Source organism: Phodopus roborovskii, unplaced genomic scaffold (genome assembly GCF_943737965.1).
Source record: "Phodopus roborovskii unplaced genomic scaffold, PHOROB, whole genome shotgun sequence".
Classification (NCBI taxonomy): domain Eukaryota; kingdom Metazoa; phylum Chordata; class Mammalia; order Rodentia; family Cricetidae; genus Phodopus; species Phodopus roborovskii.
Window position 1 is genome coordinate 22513445 of NW_026126409.1, and position 16712 is coordinate 22530156.

Genomic DNA, 16712 nt, shown 5'->3' on the forward strand with positions numbered 1-16712 from the left:
ATGCAAAATTCTGCATTTTGTCATAATTAGAAATAACGAAACCTGACCAGGAAACATTTACATTTGACTTAGCTATCAGGAAAGAATATTTCAAACACCATTCAAGTGTTTTACACAGCCCTTTGCAAGCTATGTCAAGATATGGCAAACGATGGGGTACCAGACCTTCGCAGACCACAACTTCAGAAACAGGGGTCTCCTTGGCATTCGTTTCCCATCTGGAAACCTGATTCTGGTGAGCTGGGAGCCCAATTCATTGCAGGTGCATTGTGGTCCAATTCCAAATACTTAACCTCCAGAGAGCCACCCACAGGCCATCTCATAAATGAAGAACTAACTTTCTCCTCTTTTTTTTTTTTTTTTTTTTTTTTTTTTTCAGTGACCTACTTAAAAACCCAGGGCCTGGACTTTAAGGAAATGATGGTTCTGTCCAAATGATCACAACTTCCTCTCTCACCTCCAGCTGCAGCTCAGCAAAGGTCAACCTCCCTGTTGCTCTTTGGCTCACTCTGTACACAGGAAAGTTGAACCCTAACCCTCAAATGGAACTTGCAGCACCCCCTGCATCGTGTGCACTTGAGCTGCACTTGAGCCATATAGGAGGTCACGGAGTGGAGGATGCATTCACTTTACAGGTGAGGGACATGACGCGTACAAATTGCTCTGATTCCAGTGCTGTTGCAGAGCATGCAAGGATTCTGAGTTCCTCTTCCTGAGGCTCACTTTAAGCTGATTCTCCTGATTCATTTTCAAATTCTTTCTGAGGGGGGTTTAAGACACTTTTCCGTGTGTGTGTGTGTGTGTGTGTGTGTGTGTGTGTGTGTGTGTGTGTGTGTGTTGAGGTGCTAGGGAACAAATGCAAGGCCTCATGTGTGGTAGGCAACTGATCTACTGCAATGCCCAGTCCGTAATATACTTTCAACTTAAATTCCTAAAATCAAAGGAGAGAGGGGAAAACTCCAACCTGATTTGCCACCTGTAAGGTGACCGCCTAAGATCCAATACCCAGGACTGCCCGAAAGGACTTGAGCTGCATCAACAAACACAGCCAAGACCCAGAAAAATGATGCGAGATGCCAGCCAGGACTGGCAGAGAGAAATCGGTCACAGTTTTAGATCCACAAATGTGAAGCAGTTAGGGGCTGGGGGACACCCATAGCTGGAAGATGTGGGGTCTAACTTGATTCTCCCAGCAAGCCTCCTATCTTTCCAGCTCACTGTCCTAGGGCAGGGCCTGCCTGGAATACTTTGCATATTTGTCAAGAGGTTGAGAGGATTATTTGTGGTTTTTCTTCCCTGACAGTCACGTGGTAAGTGTGGTTGCCCTGGTGATGAAAGGTGTCTGATTTTTGTAATATTAATTGTAGGCACCTGAAGGAGAAGTGGCTGAAGTTGAACATAAAGCACAGCTTACCCTGACCACAGTAGAGGCTGCTGGCATCAGGGAGACTCGGGGAGAAGGGGTTGGGGCTAGTGCTTCTCCACCAGCCTTCTGAGGCAGGTGAACACATTCAAGACCTTCAGAGCATGCTACCTGACCATTCCCGACAGCGGGCTTGCCTTCCTAAAGGTTACCTGGGCCAAAGTGCTTATTTTAAGCAAACTTGTAGCCAACCGCAGAATGCTCCCCACCTATTATTACCTGCTGCCCAAGCACTAGTGTGGGACTGGCTCTGGAAACTTCCTGCACCATGTGTGAGCAGAAACCTCACCAACTGTTCTTGCTGCTTTTATTTTCATAAGCAAACCTGAAGTCAACAAGCTGGTAGCTGAGGAGGCTCCAGGGCTCCTTTGGGAGCATGAAAAGCAGATTCGGAATCACAGGCAGAGCAGGCATCCCAATGAATGCCATCTAGAATGTTCTAACCACAGCAGGGAAAGAAACAGAATGCTTCTACCAATATTGTTACTGAGAGATGCAGAAGCCACAGTAAAATCACCTGGTAGCATACAAGACATTCTTTTTTTTCCCCCTTGTTTTGTCTTGTTAATTCTTTATATACATTACATCTTGACAACAGTTTTGCCTCCTCCATTCCCCACCCCCTCCTTTCCTCTCCTCTAGATCCACTCCTCCTTTTCCCTTTAAAGAAAGGGAGGAAGGGAGGGAGAAAGGAAAGAAGGGAGGGGGTCGAACACAGGCTTCTCAGGGACATCAACTGAACACAGCATCATAAATTACAACAAGCCAGGCACAAACCCTCTTATCAAAGTTGGGCAAGGCAACCCACAGGAGGAAAAAGGTTTCAAGGGGCAGGCAAAAGAGTGAGAGATTCCCCACCCACCCACCTACCTACACACACTGTTAGGAGTCTCACAAGACCACCAAGCTACACAAGCAGAAACCATAACCTACATGCAGAGGACCTAGGTCAGACCCATGCAGGCTTCCTGATTGTCAGCTCAGTCTCTGTGAGCCCCTATGAGCCCTCTTTAGTTGATTGTGCCGGTCAAGTTCCCACGGTAGGGCAAGATATTCTAAAGAGATATTGTGTACCAAATACTAAGATAATCACACCGAGGAAAGGAAAAGGATGCTGGCTGGAAGAGGAAACTGTTTCCCAGGAAGAGATTTCACAGTTCTGGCAATTTATCATATGATTTATTTAACAGGGTGTCCCACCATGATAGGACTGCTTAATATTATGCATACTGTTTGCCCTCTATTTAAGCCCACTTCCAGTGAGACTCAGAGTTGCTAGACCTCTTCCCACTGTGGCCGGCTGTTTAGAATAACCCCCCCTTTCCTGGGCTGGTGGGCAAGCCTTTGATCTACCAGAGCCCAGGCTCTAAGCCTGAAAACTCCATTAACAAAGTTCATGAATGAATCACCCCCTGGAATCCCAAATCAGATTACGGCTATGAGCTTCAACATCACTATCAACACCATTTTTCGGTGGTTTTGTCTGCTATTTTTTTTTTGTTTGTTTGTTTTCTTTAATTCACATAATTCCTGTCTGCCCAGAGAAGCAGTTAATAAATAACCTCTGATCCAGCATGGCCACAGAATATGGTTTCAGTGTAGGAGTTCAGCATTACCTTTCACATAGAGCCAGGAAGCTTCCGTTATCTTTCGATCAGGGTTGGGCTCTTTTTTGTGTGTGTTTCTGTCCAAAGGGCAGAGTGCAGCAGGAAAGCCATAATCCCATGAAACAAGTTTCATTTTTAAGCCCAAGATATGAAAAATGTCTTTCACCTATCAAAAAATGAAACCCTAAGGTGTTGTGTATGAGGCTAGGGCTGCACCACTGGGTTATGTGTCTAGCCCTTCTAGGTAGTATTTTTAAGTAACAACAGGCATAGTATAACCACTCTGATCACATGAGAAGCAAGAGAACAAGAAATTTGGTCCCTTACTTGTGTCATTCCCTTTCCCATGTTCTCTTGGAAACAATGGCCAGTTCTGTATTCTCCCAAGTGGAAATATATGCTATCCAAATTATCTACCTGAGGTGTTTAGGTAGGGGTTCTTTTCTGGGGTTGGGGTGGAGCGGGTAAGGGCTCCAAGATAATGTAACAGCTGAAAACATATCAAATGTTGTTTGTGTTTCCGAGATATACACAGTGGTATCTTAAGGAGATGATCACATTTATAATCCTAGCACTTGGGAGACAGAGGCAGGAGGATCATGAGAGACTGGTCTTGGGTACACAGTGAGACAAACCCTGTTCTTGTTGGGGGACAGGGAGAAGGAAGAGGGGAGGATGAGTTAGGGAATGCTGAGGAAGACAGGATCTTCCTCCACAGATGAGGGGAAATATGGCTTGTCCCATGGCATCCTTACAGCTTCACTGGCGGGTTAAAGGGTTGCCAGGAATGCCTCAGAAGCCATCACTCAGTGGCCGGAGAGAACATGCTTTTCACATTCTAGGAGGTGGTCACATGGAGAGAAATCACGGTCTTCAAGTCCCACACAAACACATTTATAGGCTTTGCACTGCAGTCACAGTGGCAAAGACGCTCGTGGCTCTTGTCATGGAGGAGAGTGGGAGCCACACCTCACAAAGCATCAGTTATTGGGACAGGGGCTGTCTTGCTTCCTATTTCTTTTTTTAAAAATCTGAAAATTACATTTGTTTGCTTGTTTATTTATTTGAATGTGTGCACGCACTGTATGTGTGGGAGCAATCATGCCATGGTGAGCACACCTAGTCGCTCCTGAATACCGAAGGCTTTGACAGTAAGTGCCTTTACTCACTGAACCATGCCACTGGTCCTGCTGTCATTTCTAACTTTGAACATGGGGACAACTGCTGAAAAGACAATCCTACTAAAGTTCAAATTCATCACAAACAAGACTCTCAACTTTGTAGTCTCAAACAAGACTACAAAGCCAACTGTCTTGGAAAACTAATAAATATAGTATCTACTTTTTACCCTAAAAGGTCCAGAAAAGGAAAGGCCAACGCCACCGGCTCTACCAGTCTAGACACATCAGAATTCATTTCAAGGTCTCTGGGTCTAGGTTAAACTTCAGGGTCGACACAACTACACACTTCCCTTTCCAGGCTAAATTTCAATTATGGGCTGTAGCCCAAATCATCACTACCTCCATGGAAACCCAGCATCAAAACCCTAAGGAATATGGCTCCTCCTGGGAGGAAGGAGGAACAGAATAGCACCCTAAGAGTGTTTGGGAGCAGGACAGTCTTTCCCTAGACGGAGACTGCATATGAAGCAGCTCAGGAATTGTCTTCCCAGGGCATTAGAAAGAAATAAGGCAGAATGCCACACTATGGGCTGCTGAGATTCAAAACACTACTGCCCTGGAGCATGGCATCAGTATGAAGCAACAGGGACGGAGATGACCTGTATCACATCACGCTGGCACTGTGTACTCTACAGCTATGCAGTTTAGCAAGTTTTGCTGTGGATGAGGTGGGTAGGTGGCAACAGGTAGGGCCTAACTTTGATTACAGAAGTATCCATTGGCTAACCTTCCACTCCCTTCCTTCTGCCCACTGCCAGTTTCTGGGAGAACCAGTGCATCCTGAGAGAGGTGGATGGTTCCTGCTGTTGTTCTAAGTCCCACCTCTTAGGAGCCACTTAGACCTAAGAGTTGGTAAGAGACATGAAGGGGGAAAAAAAAAAACATACGGAAGGCAGATGAAGAATGATCTGGATGGAGCCCAGTGAGATGGCTTAGCAGACAAGGGACTTGTGGCTGGCCCTGATGACCAGAGTTAGGTGCCTGGGACTTGTGTGATAGAAGGAGAGAAGCAAACTGACTCAAGTTGTCTTCTGAACTTTATATGAACACTGCACCATTGTCTGGTCTTTAGAAATTGTTTAAGAATGTCATCCAAGTAGAGTTCACTTGGAATTCAGAACTTAGGCTTGAGGCAGGAGGATTTGAGTTTTAGGTCACCCTGAGCTACATACCAAGAACCTATCTCAAAAAACCAAACAAAAGCAAAATCACACACATACAAAAGTAAGACATGTTACAAGAAAAAGAAAAATCAAGTATACTTTTAAAGATGCACACCCAATCCCAAGGTAACCCAACGACTACAGTTTCATATGCCACCTTTATGTTTTTTTCTTTTCTGTCCAGGTAAGAGCTCCAAACTGAGAGATTTTGGACAACTTGCCTAGCCCTTCTCTGACTCCAGCTCCCCCTCTGAGACAAGGCTGAGGGTACCTGTCTCAGAAGGATGTCATCAACTTTAGATGATTTAACACATGTAAGTATCTAGAACAAGGCCTGCTATAAGTTGTAGCTAATTACTACTTAGCTGGAATCAGAATGCACAGGCCATTTCTAGCACATGGCACATACCTTATAATCATCATACTACCAATTCTGACAGCTACATGACATCCCACCACCTGAGTACCCTACAGTTGACCCAGTCACAAGGTTCCTGACACGGAAATGGAGGTGACAAACAGTTCTAACATGGCCATCTAACCTAAGTATCAATGGACTTGCATTTTAAGAGAAGGAAAACATTCACCTATACAATTACAATTGGTATTATCATTTCCAAGAGTATTTTTTTGTTGTTGTTGTTGTTGTTGTTTTGCTTTTTTTAAATGGATGAACTTTAAAATGTCATGATCAAAGTATATGTTCTGGAACTTGTTGGGAAATTGAAAGAGCATCACCGAGGGCTTTATGGCTTTTACACCAGTGGGAGGATGGGAACCAGACAGAGCTCTGCTCCTGAGCTTAGCAATGCCACTGGGCACCACAGTCAGTTTCAGCATGTGGATCAGGGGGTTTCTAGGTAGATGACAACAATCCAAGCACCCTTATTAAAATATTTTCTAAGAATTAGAAAATATAACTCAGGTGGTGTGGTGCGCGCCTTTAATCCCAGCACTTGGGAGGCAGAGGCAGGCAGATCTAGACAGATCGAGCCAGTGCAAGGACAGCCAGGGTTACACAGAGAGACCCTGTATTGAAAAACAAAACAAAAAAAAAAAAAAAAAAAAAACCAAAAAAAACAAAATTAACTAAATTTTCAATATGTAAGCCTAAGTTACCTACTTATAAAGTTGCTCCTATTTAAGCAAGCCACAAATTGTACTACTATATGATGAGAGCTGGGGTCTCAGCTCTTGCCTAGATTTAACTGCCACCAATGTATCACGCTTGGCCTGCCAAAGGAATTTATCATGACAGTGAGTGATATCCCTTAAAAAAAAAAAAAAAAGAGTTTAAAGATGGGAAAAGAAAGTGAATAGTCTGATGCCCCCCCCCCCACCCATGCCTTGGCCAAAACAAAACAAACTTCGGTGACTAACATCAAAGAACATTCCATCCACTCTCACCCTGTACACAGATGAATGTACACCCCTCTATGAACTCCTGGCAAGGGAGCAGAGAATCTGTGATTTATCTTGTAATCACCGTCAGTTCAAAGCAGGAAGAAAACACACCCAAAGAATTTTATTCTAAAATCGCATCTTAATATAACAAATGATTAGTAAAACTGAAAAGTTCCATGTTGGTGAACCACAGGTCACGTTCACTGACCATGAGAGACCGGTGCTCTGCGCAGCCACAGCCGTGAACCAACACCCCAGGACACAGCCTGCTGCGGCTGCCCTTCACCTCAGAAGTTCTTGGTGATAACACAAGGACGTTTTAGACCAGGCTTTCTGAAAGCTCAAAGTCTTCGGGAGGTTAGCTATGTCCTTGATCCCAGAAGGGCACTGAAAAAAAAGAATGTGTGGTAGCCACTCCAGCAATACTTCTCCGGTGTCACTTGTAAATGCCTTTCCTTTGGGTAACTCAAAGGCCAGCATTCAGGGAAGGCCATTACAGCTGCCTTCCTTCTTCCCAGGGCACATTCCTCTCGTCCCCCAGGGATACACTGGACACTCAGACCCTCCGTTTTCCTTTACCACATTGTCAACATATCCCTTCAGGAAAAGAGGTCCCCTGGCCGGGTGTGAATATGCACTCCAGTAATTCTAGTATTCAGGAGGCAGAGGCTGGAAGATGGAGGGCTGGAGGCTAGCCTAGACTGTGTGTTTCAAACAAACCAACCAACAAGCTAAATGAATCAAAAGCTTGAATGCCAACTACCATTACCATGCAGGAATCTCAGCTATTCACTCAAGCCTTTCACTGACTCTCAACAATGACCAGTCCCTGATCACACAGTAAATAAGACAGGAGTGGTCAGGTGAAAGGCACCTCAGGCATGGTTTCTTATGTCCTCCCCTACCCCGTCTGACTCAGGGCACCTTGTGAGGATAAAGATCCAGTTGCCAATACAAGGCTTGGGTGTTAGTTTTGCTGGAGTTCAAAGGCCCTGATGTTTAGAGGCCTGCAATAGACCCAGAACCAAAGGTCTCGCTGGGAATTGCTCTAAGATGTAAAGATCAAATGACTCTGCTCGCTCTTCTACCTTAGTCCTGAGCACTGGCACTAATCCCTCTGGAGCTAACCCAGAGCTAGCTGTCCCTCATAGAGGAGGAGGCAGGGAAAAGCAACACTTCCCAGGACAGTGTCTTAATGGATAGCTGAGCAGCTACATGATGGGGTCGATAGAATTTTTATGAGTACACACATATATAATATAATTATTATATTTCATAGCTAATAGCTACAATCCAAACAGCCTATCAAATACCTACTTATAAAACTCTTTCTAGCCGGGCATTGGTGGCACACGCCTTTAAGCGGGAGGCAGAGGCAAGAGTATCTTTGTGAGTCTGAGGCCAGCCTGGTGTACAGATCTAGTTCCAGGACATGTTCCAAAGCAATACAGAGAAGCCCTGTCTCAAAACAAACAAAAAACAAACACAACAAACAAACAAAAACCCACAAAAAAACCTCTTCCTTGGATGGTAGCTAAAGAGACACTGTAAATGTCTTTGCATAGAAGGGAATTTATACTCGCTGTCTCAGATGTGAAACAGATGGTTCACTTACTTGAGTCTTAGTTTTTGTACAGGGCTGGTATCTCGGCTGCCATGTTATATTAGGCTTTCCTTGAAACCGTGACATCATCAAACTTCACAGAGCACACCAATGAGGTTACACTAGCCAGCCACAATTACCAACCCAAGTTCTCAGCCTGCACTGAAACAGTGAGCACTTGTAGACATACACATCCACACCCTGCTTTCAGGGGCATGCCCGAGTCATTCATTTCAACAGAAGACTCAGCTCACAAGTGGCACTGCCCAAAGTTGTCTTTGTCATGGTGACCTCACCCTGGTATCAGGGTGATTGCTGGGGTGAGAAAGCAGAACTATTTCCTGGTTCACTTTCAACACGTAGTTCCCTTTATTTTACTTGTTCAGTTTTATCATTTCCTCCCCCACAGCCCCTACCATGAGGCAGAGCAATTAAACTATAAAATATTTCTCAAAGGACCCACTACTTCCTGTCTCCATAAGGATCACCAGCTGCCTCCCATTTCATCCGTGGGATTCCACACTAGGTCATGTTCAAATTGGATCATACCATCCTGCATTTAACACTCAGTGGCTTCCTATTCAAATTAAGCTATTCCTTTCTCTTTCAGTCTTACCCTACAAAAATCAATCCTATAGCTTCCTGGGTACCCCTGCCTTTGCACAGCCCCCTTGGGGTTTCTCTTTGTTCTTCAGATACCTGTCTCAGAGGCCATCTTACTCGTTAATATGCATAGCTGGGGATATAGCTCAGTAGTACAGCACAAGCCCAGCATGCATAAAGCCCTAGGTTTAATCCCCAGTACCATATGCATAAAACAAAAGCTTACTTATTATTATTTTATGATATAGGCTCTTGCTATACAGTCCAGGCTAGCCTTGAATTCTCAGGCTCAAGCAGTATTCCTGGCTCGCCCTCCCTAGTAACTGAAACTATAGGTGCCATCGTGTCCTGCACCTTTACAGCATACTCTTATCGATCTTTTTTTTTTTAAAGGTATTTTCTTTTTATTAATTTTATTATTTTTTTATTTTACATGTCGATCCCAGTTCCCTCTCCCTCCCTCCCTCCCTCTTACCCTTTCTCCCCCCTCACATGCACCCTGACCACCCTCCCCTCCAATCCCCCTACCCTAATTCCACACATAGGGCAATGCCATCCAGGTGGGGTCATGTAGATCTGACAGGTCATTTGAAGTAGGGACTGGGACTTCTCTCCTGTCTCTAGGTTAAGGGAGTATCCCTCCATGGGGGAATGTGTCCACAAGGTCCTTTTGTGCACCAGGAATACATACATCCTGGTTCCACTGTCTTGAGGTCCCTTAAGACTGCTCAGTCCTTCTAGCTGAAGGGGGTCTGAGTCAGTCCCATGCTGGATTCCCAGCTATCAGTCTGGGGGCCCATTAGCTCCTCCTTGTTCAAGTCAGCTATCTCTATATGTTTCTGCAACCTGGTCTTGTTCTCTCCCTCTACATCTGGATTCTAGTTCAACTCAGTATTTAGTTATGGGTGTTTGCCCATCCAACAGGTACTAGATGAGGGCTCCATGATGGTGGATAAGTTAGTTGTTGATCTCACTATCCGGGAAGGACATTTATGGTAGCCTTTCCATGGTTGCTCAAATTGTTAGTTGGCAGTCTTGTAGGTCTCTAGACCTTTCTTTAAGTTCAGTTTTCTCTTCAAACCAATAATGGCTCCCTCTTTTATGTTCTCTCTCTCTCTCTCTCTCTCTCTCTCTCTCTCTCTCTCTCTCTCTCCTGTCTTCTATTCCTAACCAGGCTCAATCTTCCTGGTCGCATGTATTTTCCTTTCCTCCCCCTCGTTTTCTCCTACTTCTCTCTCCATTCACTGCCCCCTTCCCCTGTGCTCTGGGGGACTTGCCCCTTCCCCTTTCTGTGAGGGACTTTATATGAATCTCTTACAATACACCTTGTATCCTAGTTCCTCTGGTAGTGTGAATTATAGGCTGGTGATCCTTTGCTCTAGGTCTAAAATCCATATATGAGTGAGTACATACTATGTTCCTCTTTTTGGGACTGGGTTACCTCATTCAGGATGGTTTCTTCAAGTGCCATCCACTTGCCTGTGAATTTCAAGATACCATTATTTTTTTCTGCAGAGTAGTATTCCATTGTGTAGATGTGCCATATCTTCCTCTTAGATTATTTATTTTATTTATTTTATGTGTATGAGTGTTTTGCCTGCGTGTATGTGCATTCACTAACTATGTTCATGCAGTATCCTTGGAAGACAGACAGCATCAAATCCCCTGGGACTAAAGTTACAGAAGCTGCAAGCTATCATGTGAGTGCTGGGAATGGAACCCAGGTCCTGCTGAACCATCTCTCTAGCCCTTGTCATTTTTTTTTTAATAAATTCTAAGATATATTTTTTATTTTGATTTTATGTGTGTAGGGTATTGTTTTGTGGGGGTGTTTTGTTGTTGTTTTTAGTTTTTTGTTTGTTTGGTTAGCTGGTTTTTTTTTTTTTGGCTTGCAAATATACCTGCTCAGAATGTGCAGGCAGTGTCCTTAGAGCTTAGAGGCTGGAAGAGGGTGTCACAAACCCTGGAACTGGAGTTACTGACAGTTGTGAGCTACCAAGTACATGCAAGGTATCAAACCCAAGTCCTCTGAAAGAGTAGCCAATGCTCTTAACTGCCAGGCATCTCTCCAGAGCCAATCTTTTGTTACTGATAACTTGCTCTTTCCTTCATTACTGAAAACTCCGTTCCTTCCTTCCTTCCTTCCTTCCTTCCTTCCTTCCTTCCTGCCTCCCTCCCTCCCTCTCTCCCTCTCTTTCTTGTGTTCCTTTGTTTATGATCTACTTCCCAACAAGACTCTCAACTTCCAGAAAACAAGCACCATGCCTCTCTAGCACTTTACTCACAGCATCTGGAACACATCAGTACTTCTGGCTTAGTTGGTAAAGTGCCTTCAGGCAAGCATAAGGGCTCAAGTTTGGATCCCCACACAATATAAAAGCTAGGCACAGCATCTAGTGTTTACAACCCCAGCATTGGCGCAACTAAAAACCAGGTAGAACCTTACTGCTTATTGGCTAGCCAGCTCAGGCAAATCAACGAGATCCAGGTTTATCTAGAAACCTGTCTCAAATAATAAGGTGGAAGGGATGGGGAGATGGCTTAACAGGTAAAACACTTGCCTCACAATCCTGAGGTTGCAAGTAAATGTCCACATAAATGTCAGATAGGTGTGGTGGCCCACCTGCTATCTGAAACAGGCACAGGGGATCCCCAGAGCAAGCTGGCTAGCTAGACACTGTGCTCAAGTGGGGGACCCTGCCTGATACATAAGGTAGAGAGCAATGTTGAGGAGATCACCTGATGTCAGCCTCTGGCCTCTACATGGACCCTTACACATGCACACTCACATGCATGTGCTGTACACACAAGCACAACGCATGCACACACAAAGTATTTTAAAGGGTTTGGAATAGAGTTCAGTGGCTCAGAGCGCCTGCCTGGCATACATCAGGCCCTGGGTTCAATTCCTAGTGCCAGAAAAAAATAATTTATTAAAAGAATAGCTAGACTTTAGAGATCAGAAGGGGGTTGGAACAGGTAGAACTTCCTTTTTCTTACTGAACGTCTGACAAGTGAACTCACAAGTAATACTATCATCACCTAGTGACACCTTTGATGTACTCCCCTCCTGTAGTCATTTCATCCCAAAGCCAAGATGAGGGAGGGGTGTTTATCACAAGATGTACAGAGAGCCAGGAGCTCAGGTTTCTACAGTGGAGTGGGAGGGGCCCCACACTGCCTGAGAGATGAATGGTTCCAGGAAGGCCCAACGTTATCTGTAAGGGAAATTACAAGAAAGAAGGGAGGGAGGCTGTAACCAGTAACAATATTGCTTAAAGTTTCCACCCTGCTATAAAAAAATTGAAATGTGCACAAGAAACTTAAAGCACATCTCCAACTGCTTACTTGTGACTTTAAGACCCCACTGGTGAGCTAAGCCATTTCTCTACACTTAAGTCTCTCAGAAAAACAACTCCTCAACTTTTATTTTTAATAATCCAAAATTTTCCATGGGTAACCTATTTTACCAGCTTACTATCTTTTAAAACTTTTCAAACCATCTAACCTTTACAATATCCAATGTTTTCCTAGGCAGCCACTGGAGTTGCAACTGATACAGGAAATGGACATTCCACCATTCCCTCCCTGGCTTAGTATCTTGAAGATCACTGCAATACTAAGTTTTATGGTATTTACTTGCATAATGGCCCTCTACTTATGTATCCAGCTCCCAGGCTAAGTAAATGTACTCCAAGAGATTATTTCCCAATTCTGTTGCTTTTAGCACCTTAAAAAGGCTTGTTTGCTTATTTTTTGTTTTAAACCAATTTACCACAGGAGAATAGAAAGTTGGGCAGAGGGTCCTGTATGCTGTTTACCTAAATGTTCTTCCAACTGGTGTCTGTTGTTGTCACAGTCCTTAACTAGCTCCTATTTAACCAAAACCCATGGAAACCTCAATTCCTTTCTACTTTTCATAACTGAAGGCCACTCATTTCTCTGCTACTAAATGAATCCTGCCTGTACATTAGGCTGCCCTATATAGTAGGCTACTTGGTACTTTAAGGGCAGCAAATTAAGAATCATGATAAACCAAACAAATGGTGGTGGCACATGCCTTTAGGCCCAGAACTCAGGAAGCAGAAACAGGCAGATCTCTATGAGTTCTGAGGCCAGCCCAGTCTATAGAGTGAGCTCCAGGGCAGGCTCCAAAGCTACAGAGAAACCCTGTCTTTGGAGGGAAAAAGCATATTCTCTTGACTGCAAATAAATTTGCTGTATAGGGGTTTATCAAGAGAACAATTAGTAAGTTGGCTCTTACCATAATGGACCTCAAATCTCAGTGTCTCAAACCAAACCAAACAAACAAACCACCCTCTGTTCAGTAGCTGATTTCTCTCTCTCTCTCTCTCTCTCTCACACACACACACACACACACACATACACACACACACACATACATACACACACACACACACACATACATACACACACACACACACACACACACACACACACACACACACACACGAGAGGAGACCAAGATTTTAGCTTTTTGTTTTGTTTCTGATTTTTAACATATAAAGTGGAATCAAACCATTAATAACTAGCTCAAATAGACTTTCTAGCCAGACCTTTTTCTTTCTGTTAAAACTGACACCTCTCAGGTTATATCTTAATTTTTAATTCTTTGCCACCTGGAGCATCTTGGAGTTACATCAGGCTATCAGACAGGCTTAGGTTAACTGAGTTCCCCCAGCAGCTAGGAAAGCCCCAGAAAGTGGTAGACGGAAACTTTGCAATATCATCTACTTACTGAAAAGCAAAGATAGTCTATGGCAGTTATAAAAACCCACTAAGTAAGCACAATTCCCCTGCCAGTCAATATTGTGACTAAGTGGTAGCCATCTCATGTGACAGAAACAGGAACAACCATGTAGGTTTAGGATTACCTTTGAGGAAATGAGGAAAAATGTTATAGAGATGAAAGGGAGCTTAAGGAGGCTGCCATCTCTCACACAGCAGTGCAGACCTTTTGAACCTCTTACTGGCTTCATTCATCCAGGAAGCAGCAACCCTTTATAAGCATCAATTAAGGGTAGCAGCAAGCTCCATTTGAAATGGTGAAACCAGAGTGTTTAGAGCTACAGCAACCCAACTGTGAGTCAGGACCAAGTAGTCATCAGACCCAGGACTCTGGAAACCCCATCTCTGGCAGAGGATGCAATCTATCTTGCAAGGGGATGAAATAAGTCATAGAAGAAACAGATAGTTAACAGAGATGTGAACATTCATCTTGGAATGGGGCAATAAGAAGAAAACCCAACAGTCAACGACCCAAGTCCCTCAAATACCATTTAATCAAGATGGAAAAAAGGATGGCCTTGGCTTCAGCCCCACAGATACAGTATGACTTGTAAATGGATGTTTCGGGCTAAGGCTACTCTGTCCAACCTCAGGCTCTCTTTTTTTTTTTTTTTTTTTTTTTTCCCCAATTTGAGTTCAGAAATGCCTATTCATCTGTGGCCACAAAAAAAAAAAAAAAAAAAAAATGAATCAGGTATTTCAACTGTACACATGCATGCTGAAACTGAACCACCCTAGCCTGAAAGCTACAGTTGCTCTGACTCCTGCCCTACCCCAAGGAAAAGTTATAACACTCTGTATATCTAAAGTACAGGGAATGAACAGGTGTGTTTCACAAACTGGGGTTTTACATGGGAACATGACCCGCATCTCTAGGGTCAAGCAAAGTAACCAGCTAGGCAAGTCTAAGCTTTCTTTGGTACATGAGATGAACACAATTAAATGCTCCGTTGGTTAAGCTGCCCTTTCCAAATAACAGTGAACTAGAACAAATAAATCTGTAAGACTTTAAGGCGAGCTGGGGTTTGCCCAGCTTCTTCTGAAGAATTAGGATGCCCTGTCAGAACCTTCAGTGGAGGAGCAACAGGTGTGCCATTGAGTAAGAGCAAAGAGAATTTACCAAACTCCAAAGAGCTCCCTCTGATCTTGGAACCATCACCTACCACGAATTCCGACCCGCAGCAGAACAGCACACTGTTCTAGAGTTCATGCTGAGGGGCAGGCGACTTAAGGTGAGAATGTGAATCCGCAATCACCATGCTGGTTATTTTTCCCATTCTGGACCACACCCCTCCTCCAGCCCAGCAATCCTCCAGCTCTGGGGTGTTGGGGCTTTCACTCCAATTAGTTTTTTCTGCTCCCTGCCCCAGGGGTTCTCATCTCAAAGCGTCAAGCTTAACAAAACACCCAGGGGGGCTCCCACTAAAGTTAAAGCGCGTATCAGGCACACAGCACCCAACCTAATAGAAATTTTTTCAATTCATCAAAAATTCATCTAATGCTTACTGTATGCCTTGCGTTCCGAGGCGCCCTGAGGATTCAAAACCTCTCCTGCCTTCCAAAAGCCCTCACACTGGGAGATCTGGGACGTGACAGCCGGACGAGAAGCTGGGTTAGAAGAGCGAAGCCATCGCGCCATGGCTGCCACGCTCGCCCCCCAGGAGCAGCGCTGCCCGAGCGCCCTTCCTCCCCTCGACGCCCCGCGCCCACTCACTGCTTCTTCCTGCGGTTCTGGTCCCGGTGCAGCTCCCGCAGGTCCACCTCGGCGCGGCCCAGGAACTTATCGAGCCCGAGCAGCGCGCGGTGCAGGACCGTGAGCTGCAGGGTGGCGGCGGCGGCGGGCGCGGCCCCCGAGGACAGCAGTGGCGGCAGCTCGAAGGTGGCCTCCTCGCGCCACACGGGCGCGCCCAGGCTGCGCTCCGACACCGATGTGGCGTACTTCTCCTTGCCCACCTGGATCACCGCGTAAGCGTCGCTCGTGCCCCCGGGACCCTTGGCCCGCAGACCCCGCGCCTGGAGCACCGTCACCTGCACATGTGTAGGGGACCACATGGTCCCCAGGCCCCGGCCTGCTGAGGCCGCCAGGGACATGGTGGCCGACGCCGCACCAGCTGGCTGGATGGCCACAAGGTAGCCGCTGTCCTGGATCTGGACTGCCCACCCGCCTCCCGGGACGCTTTAAGGCTTCCGGCCACGCCCCCACCACGCCCCCGAGCCCGCGCGCCACCTGCCTGTGGGGCGGGCCTCTCAGGGACCGAGAGCCGGGAGGGGCCAGGAGAAGGCGGGGACCTAAAGGTCACGTGGACTCGCTCTTAACTGAATCTTTGGACCAGAGAGTTAGCGATGCAACTTGAGGTCCTCAGCTACCTGAGTCTCTAGGAGGGGACAGGAGCTAGGTAGAAGGCCGGAATTGGAAATCATGCATAATTTCTAAATCTTGCACCGGCAAACCGCAGATGCCTTACTTAAAACTTTGCCTCAGTTTCCTCCTTTGTGAAACAAGGCAACGGTCGTCCCTTGAACTGCTGTAAAGAAAGTGAAACATTTAAGTTTTCAGCACAGTCTCATACATGTGGGGAGGTTTCTGAAAGTGGTAAGTGCTCAGGATAAGCACAGCTCCTCTTGTTCTGGTCCCTTGGATACTGCCCTGAGGGATGGCAGGCACCAGGGACTATGTAAAGATGTTATTTGGACCTGCGTAGAGGAACAGAGTAGAGGAACAGAGAACCGGAGGGTTAGTGGTGGGCCAGTGCTACCTGCTCTCACCAAATAAGGTGAGGCTGAGTTAGGAAGAACAAGAAGGGGGAACTGGAAATAGGATTGCCAAACTAATCCCTTCAGTTCCCCATTTCTTCCCACTCAGCCTCTTGCTGTGTCTCTGGGCTCCATCTCTGATCTCCCACGGGTCTGCTTTCTTGT

At 45.5% G+C, this 16712-nt stretch overlaps 1 protein-coding gene across 2 annotated transcripts in view; it reads right to left on the reverse strand.

The window, feature by feature from the left end:
* The window catches only part of Rab11fip1 (RAB11 family interacting protein 1), a 35230-nt gene extending 19291 nt beyond the window's left edge, over positions 1 to 15939 (reverse strand). For both annotated transcript variants that reach the window (XM_051182214.1, XM_051182213.1), the window contains exon 1: positions 15508 to 15939. In XM_051182214.1, coding sequence (XP_051038171.1) covers positions 15508 to 15884 — 377 coding nt within the window. In that variant the 5' untranslated portion in view covers positions 15885 to 15939. The remainder of the gene's footprint in view (positions 1 to 15507) is intronic.
* Between the last annotated feature and the right edge of the window lie 773 nt (positions 15940 to 16712).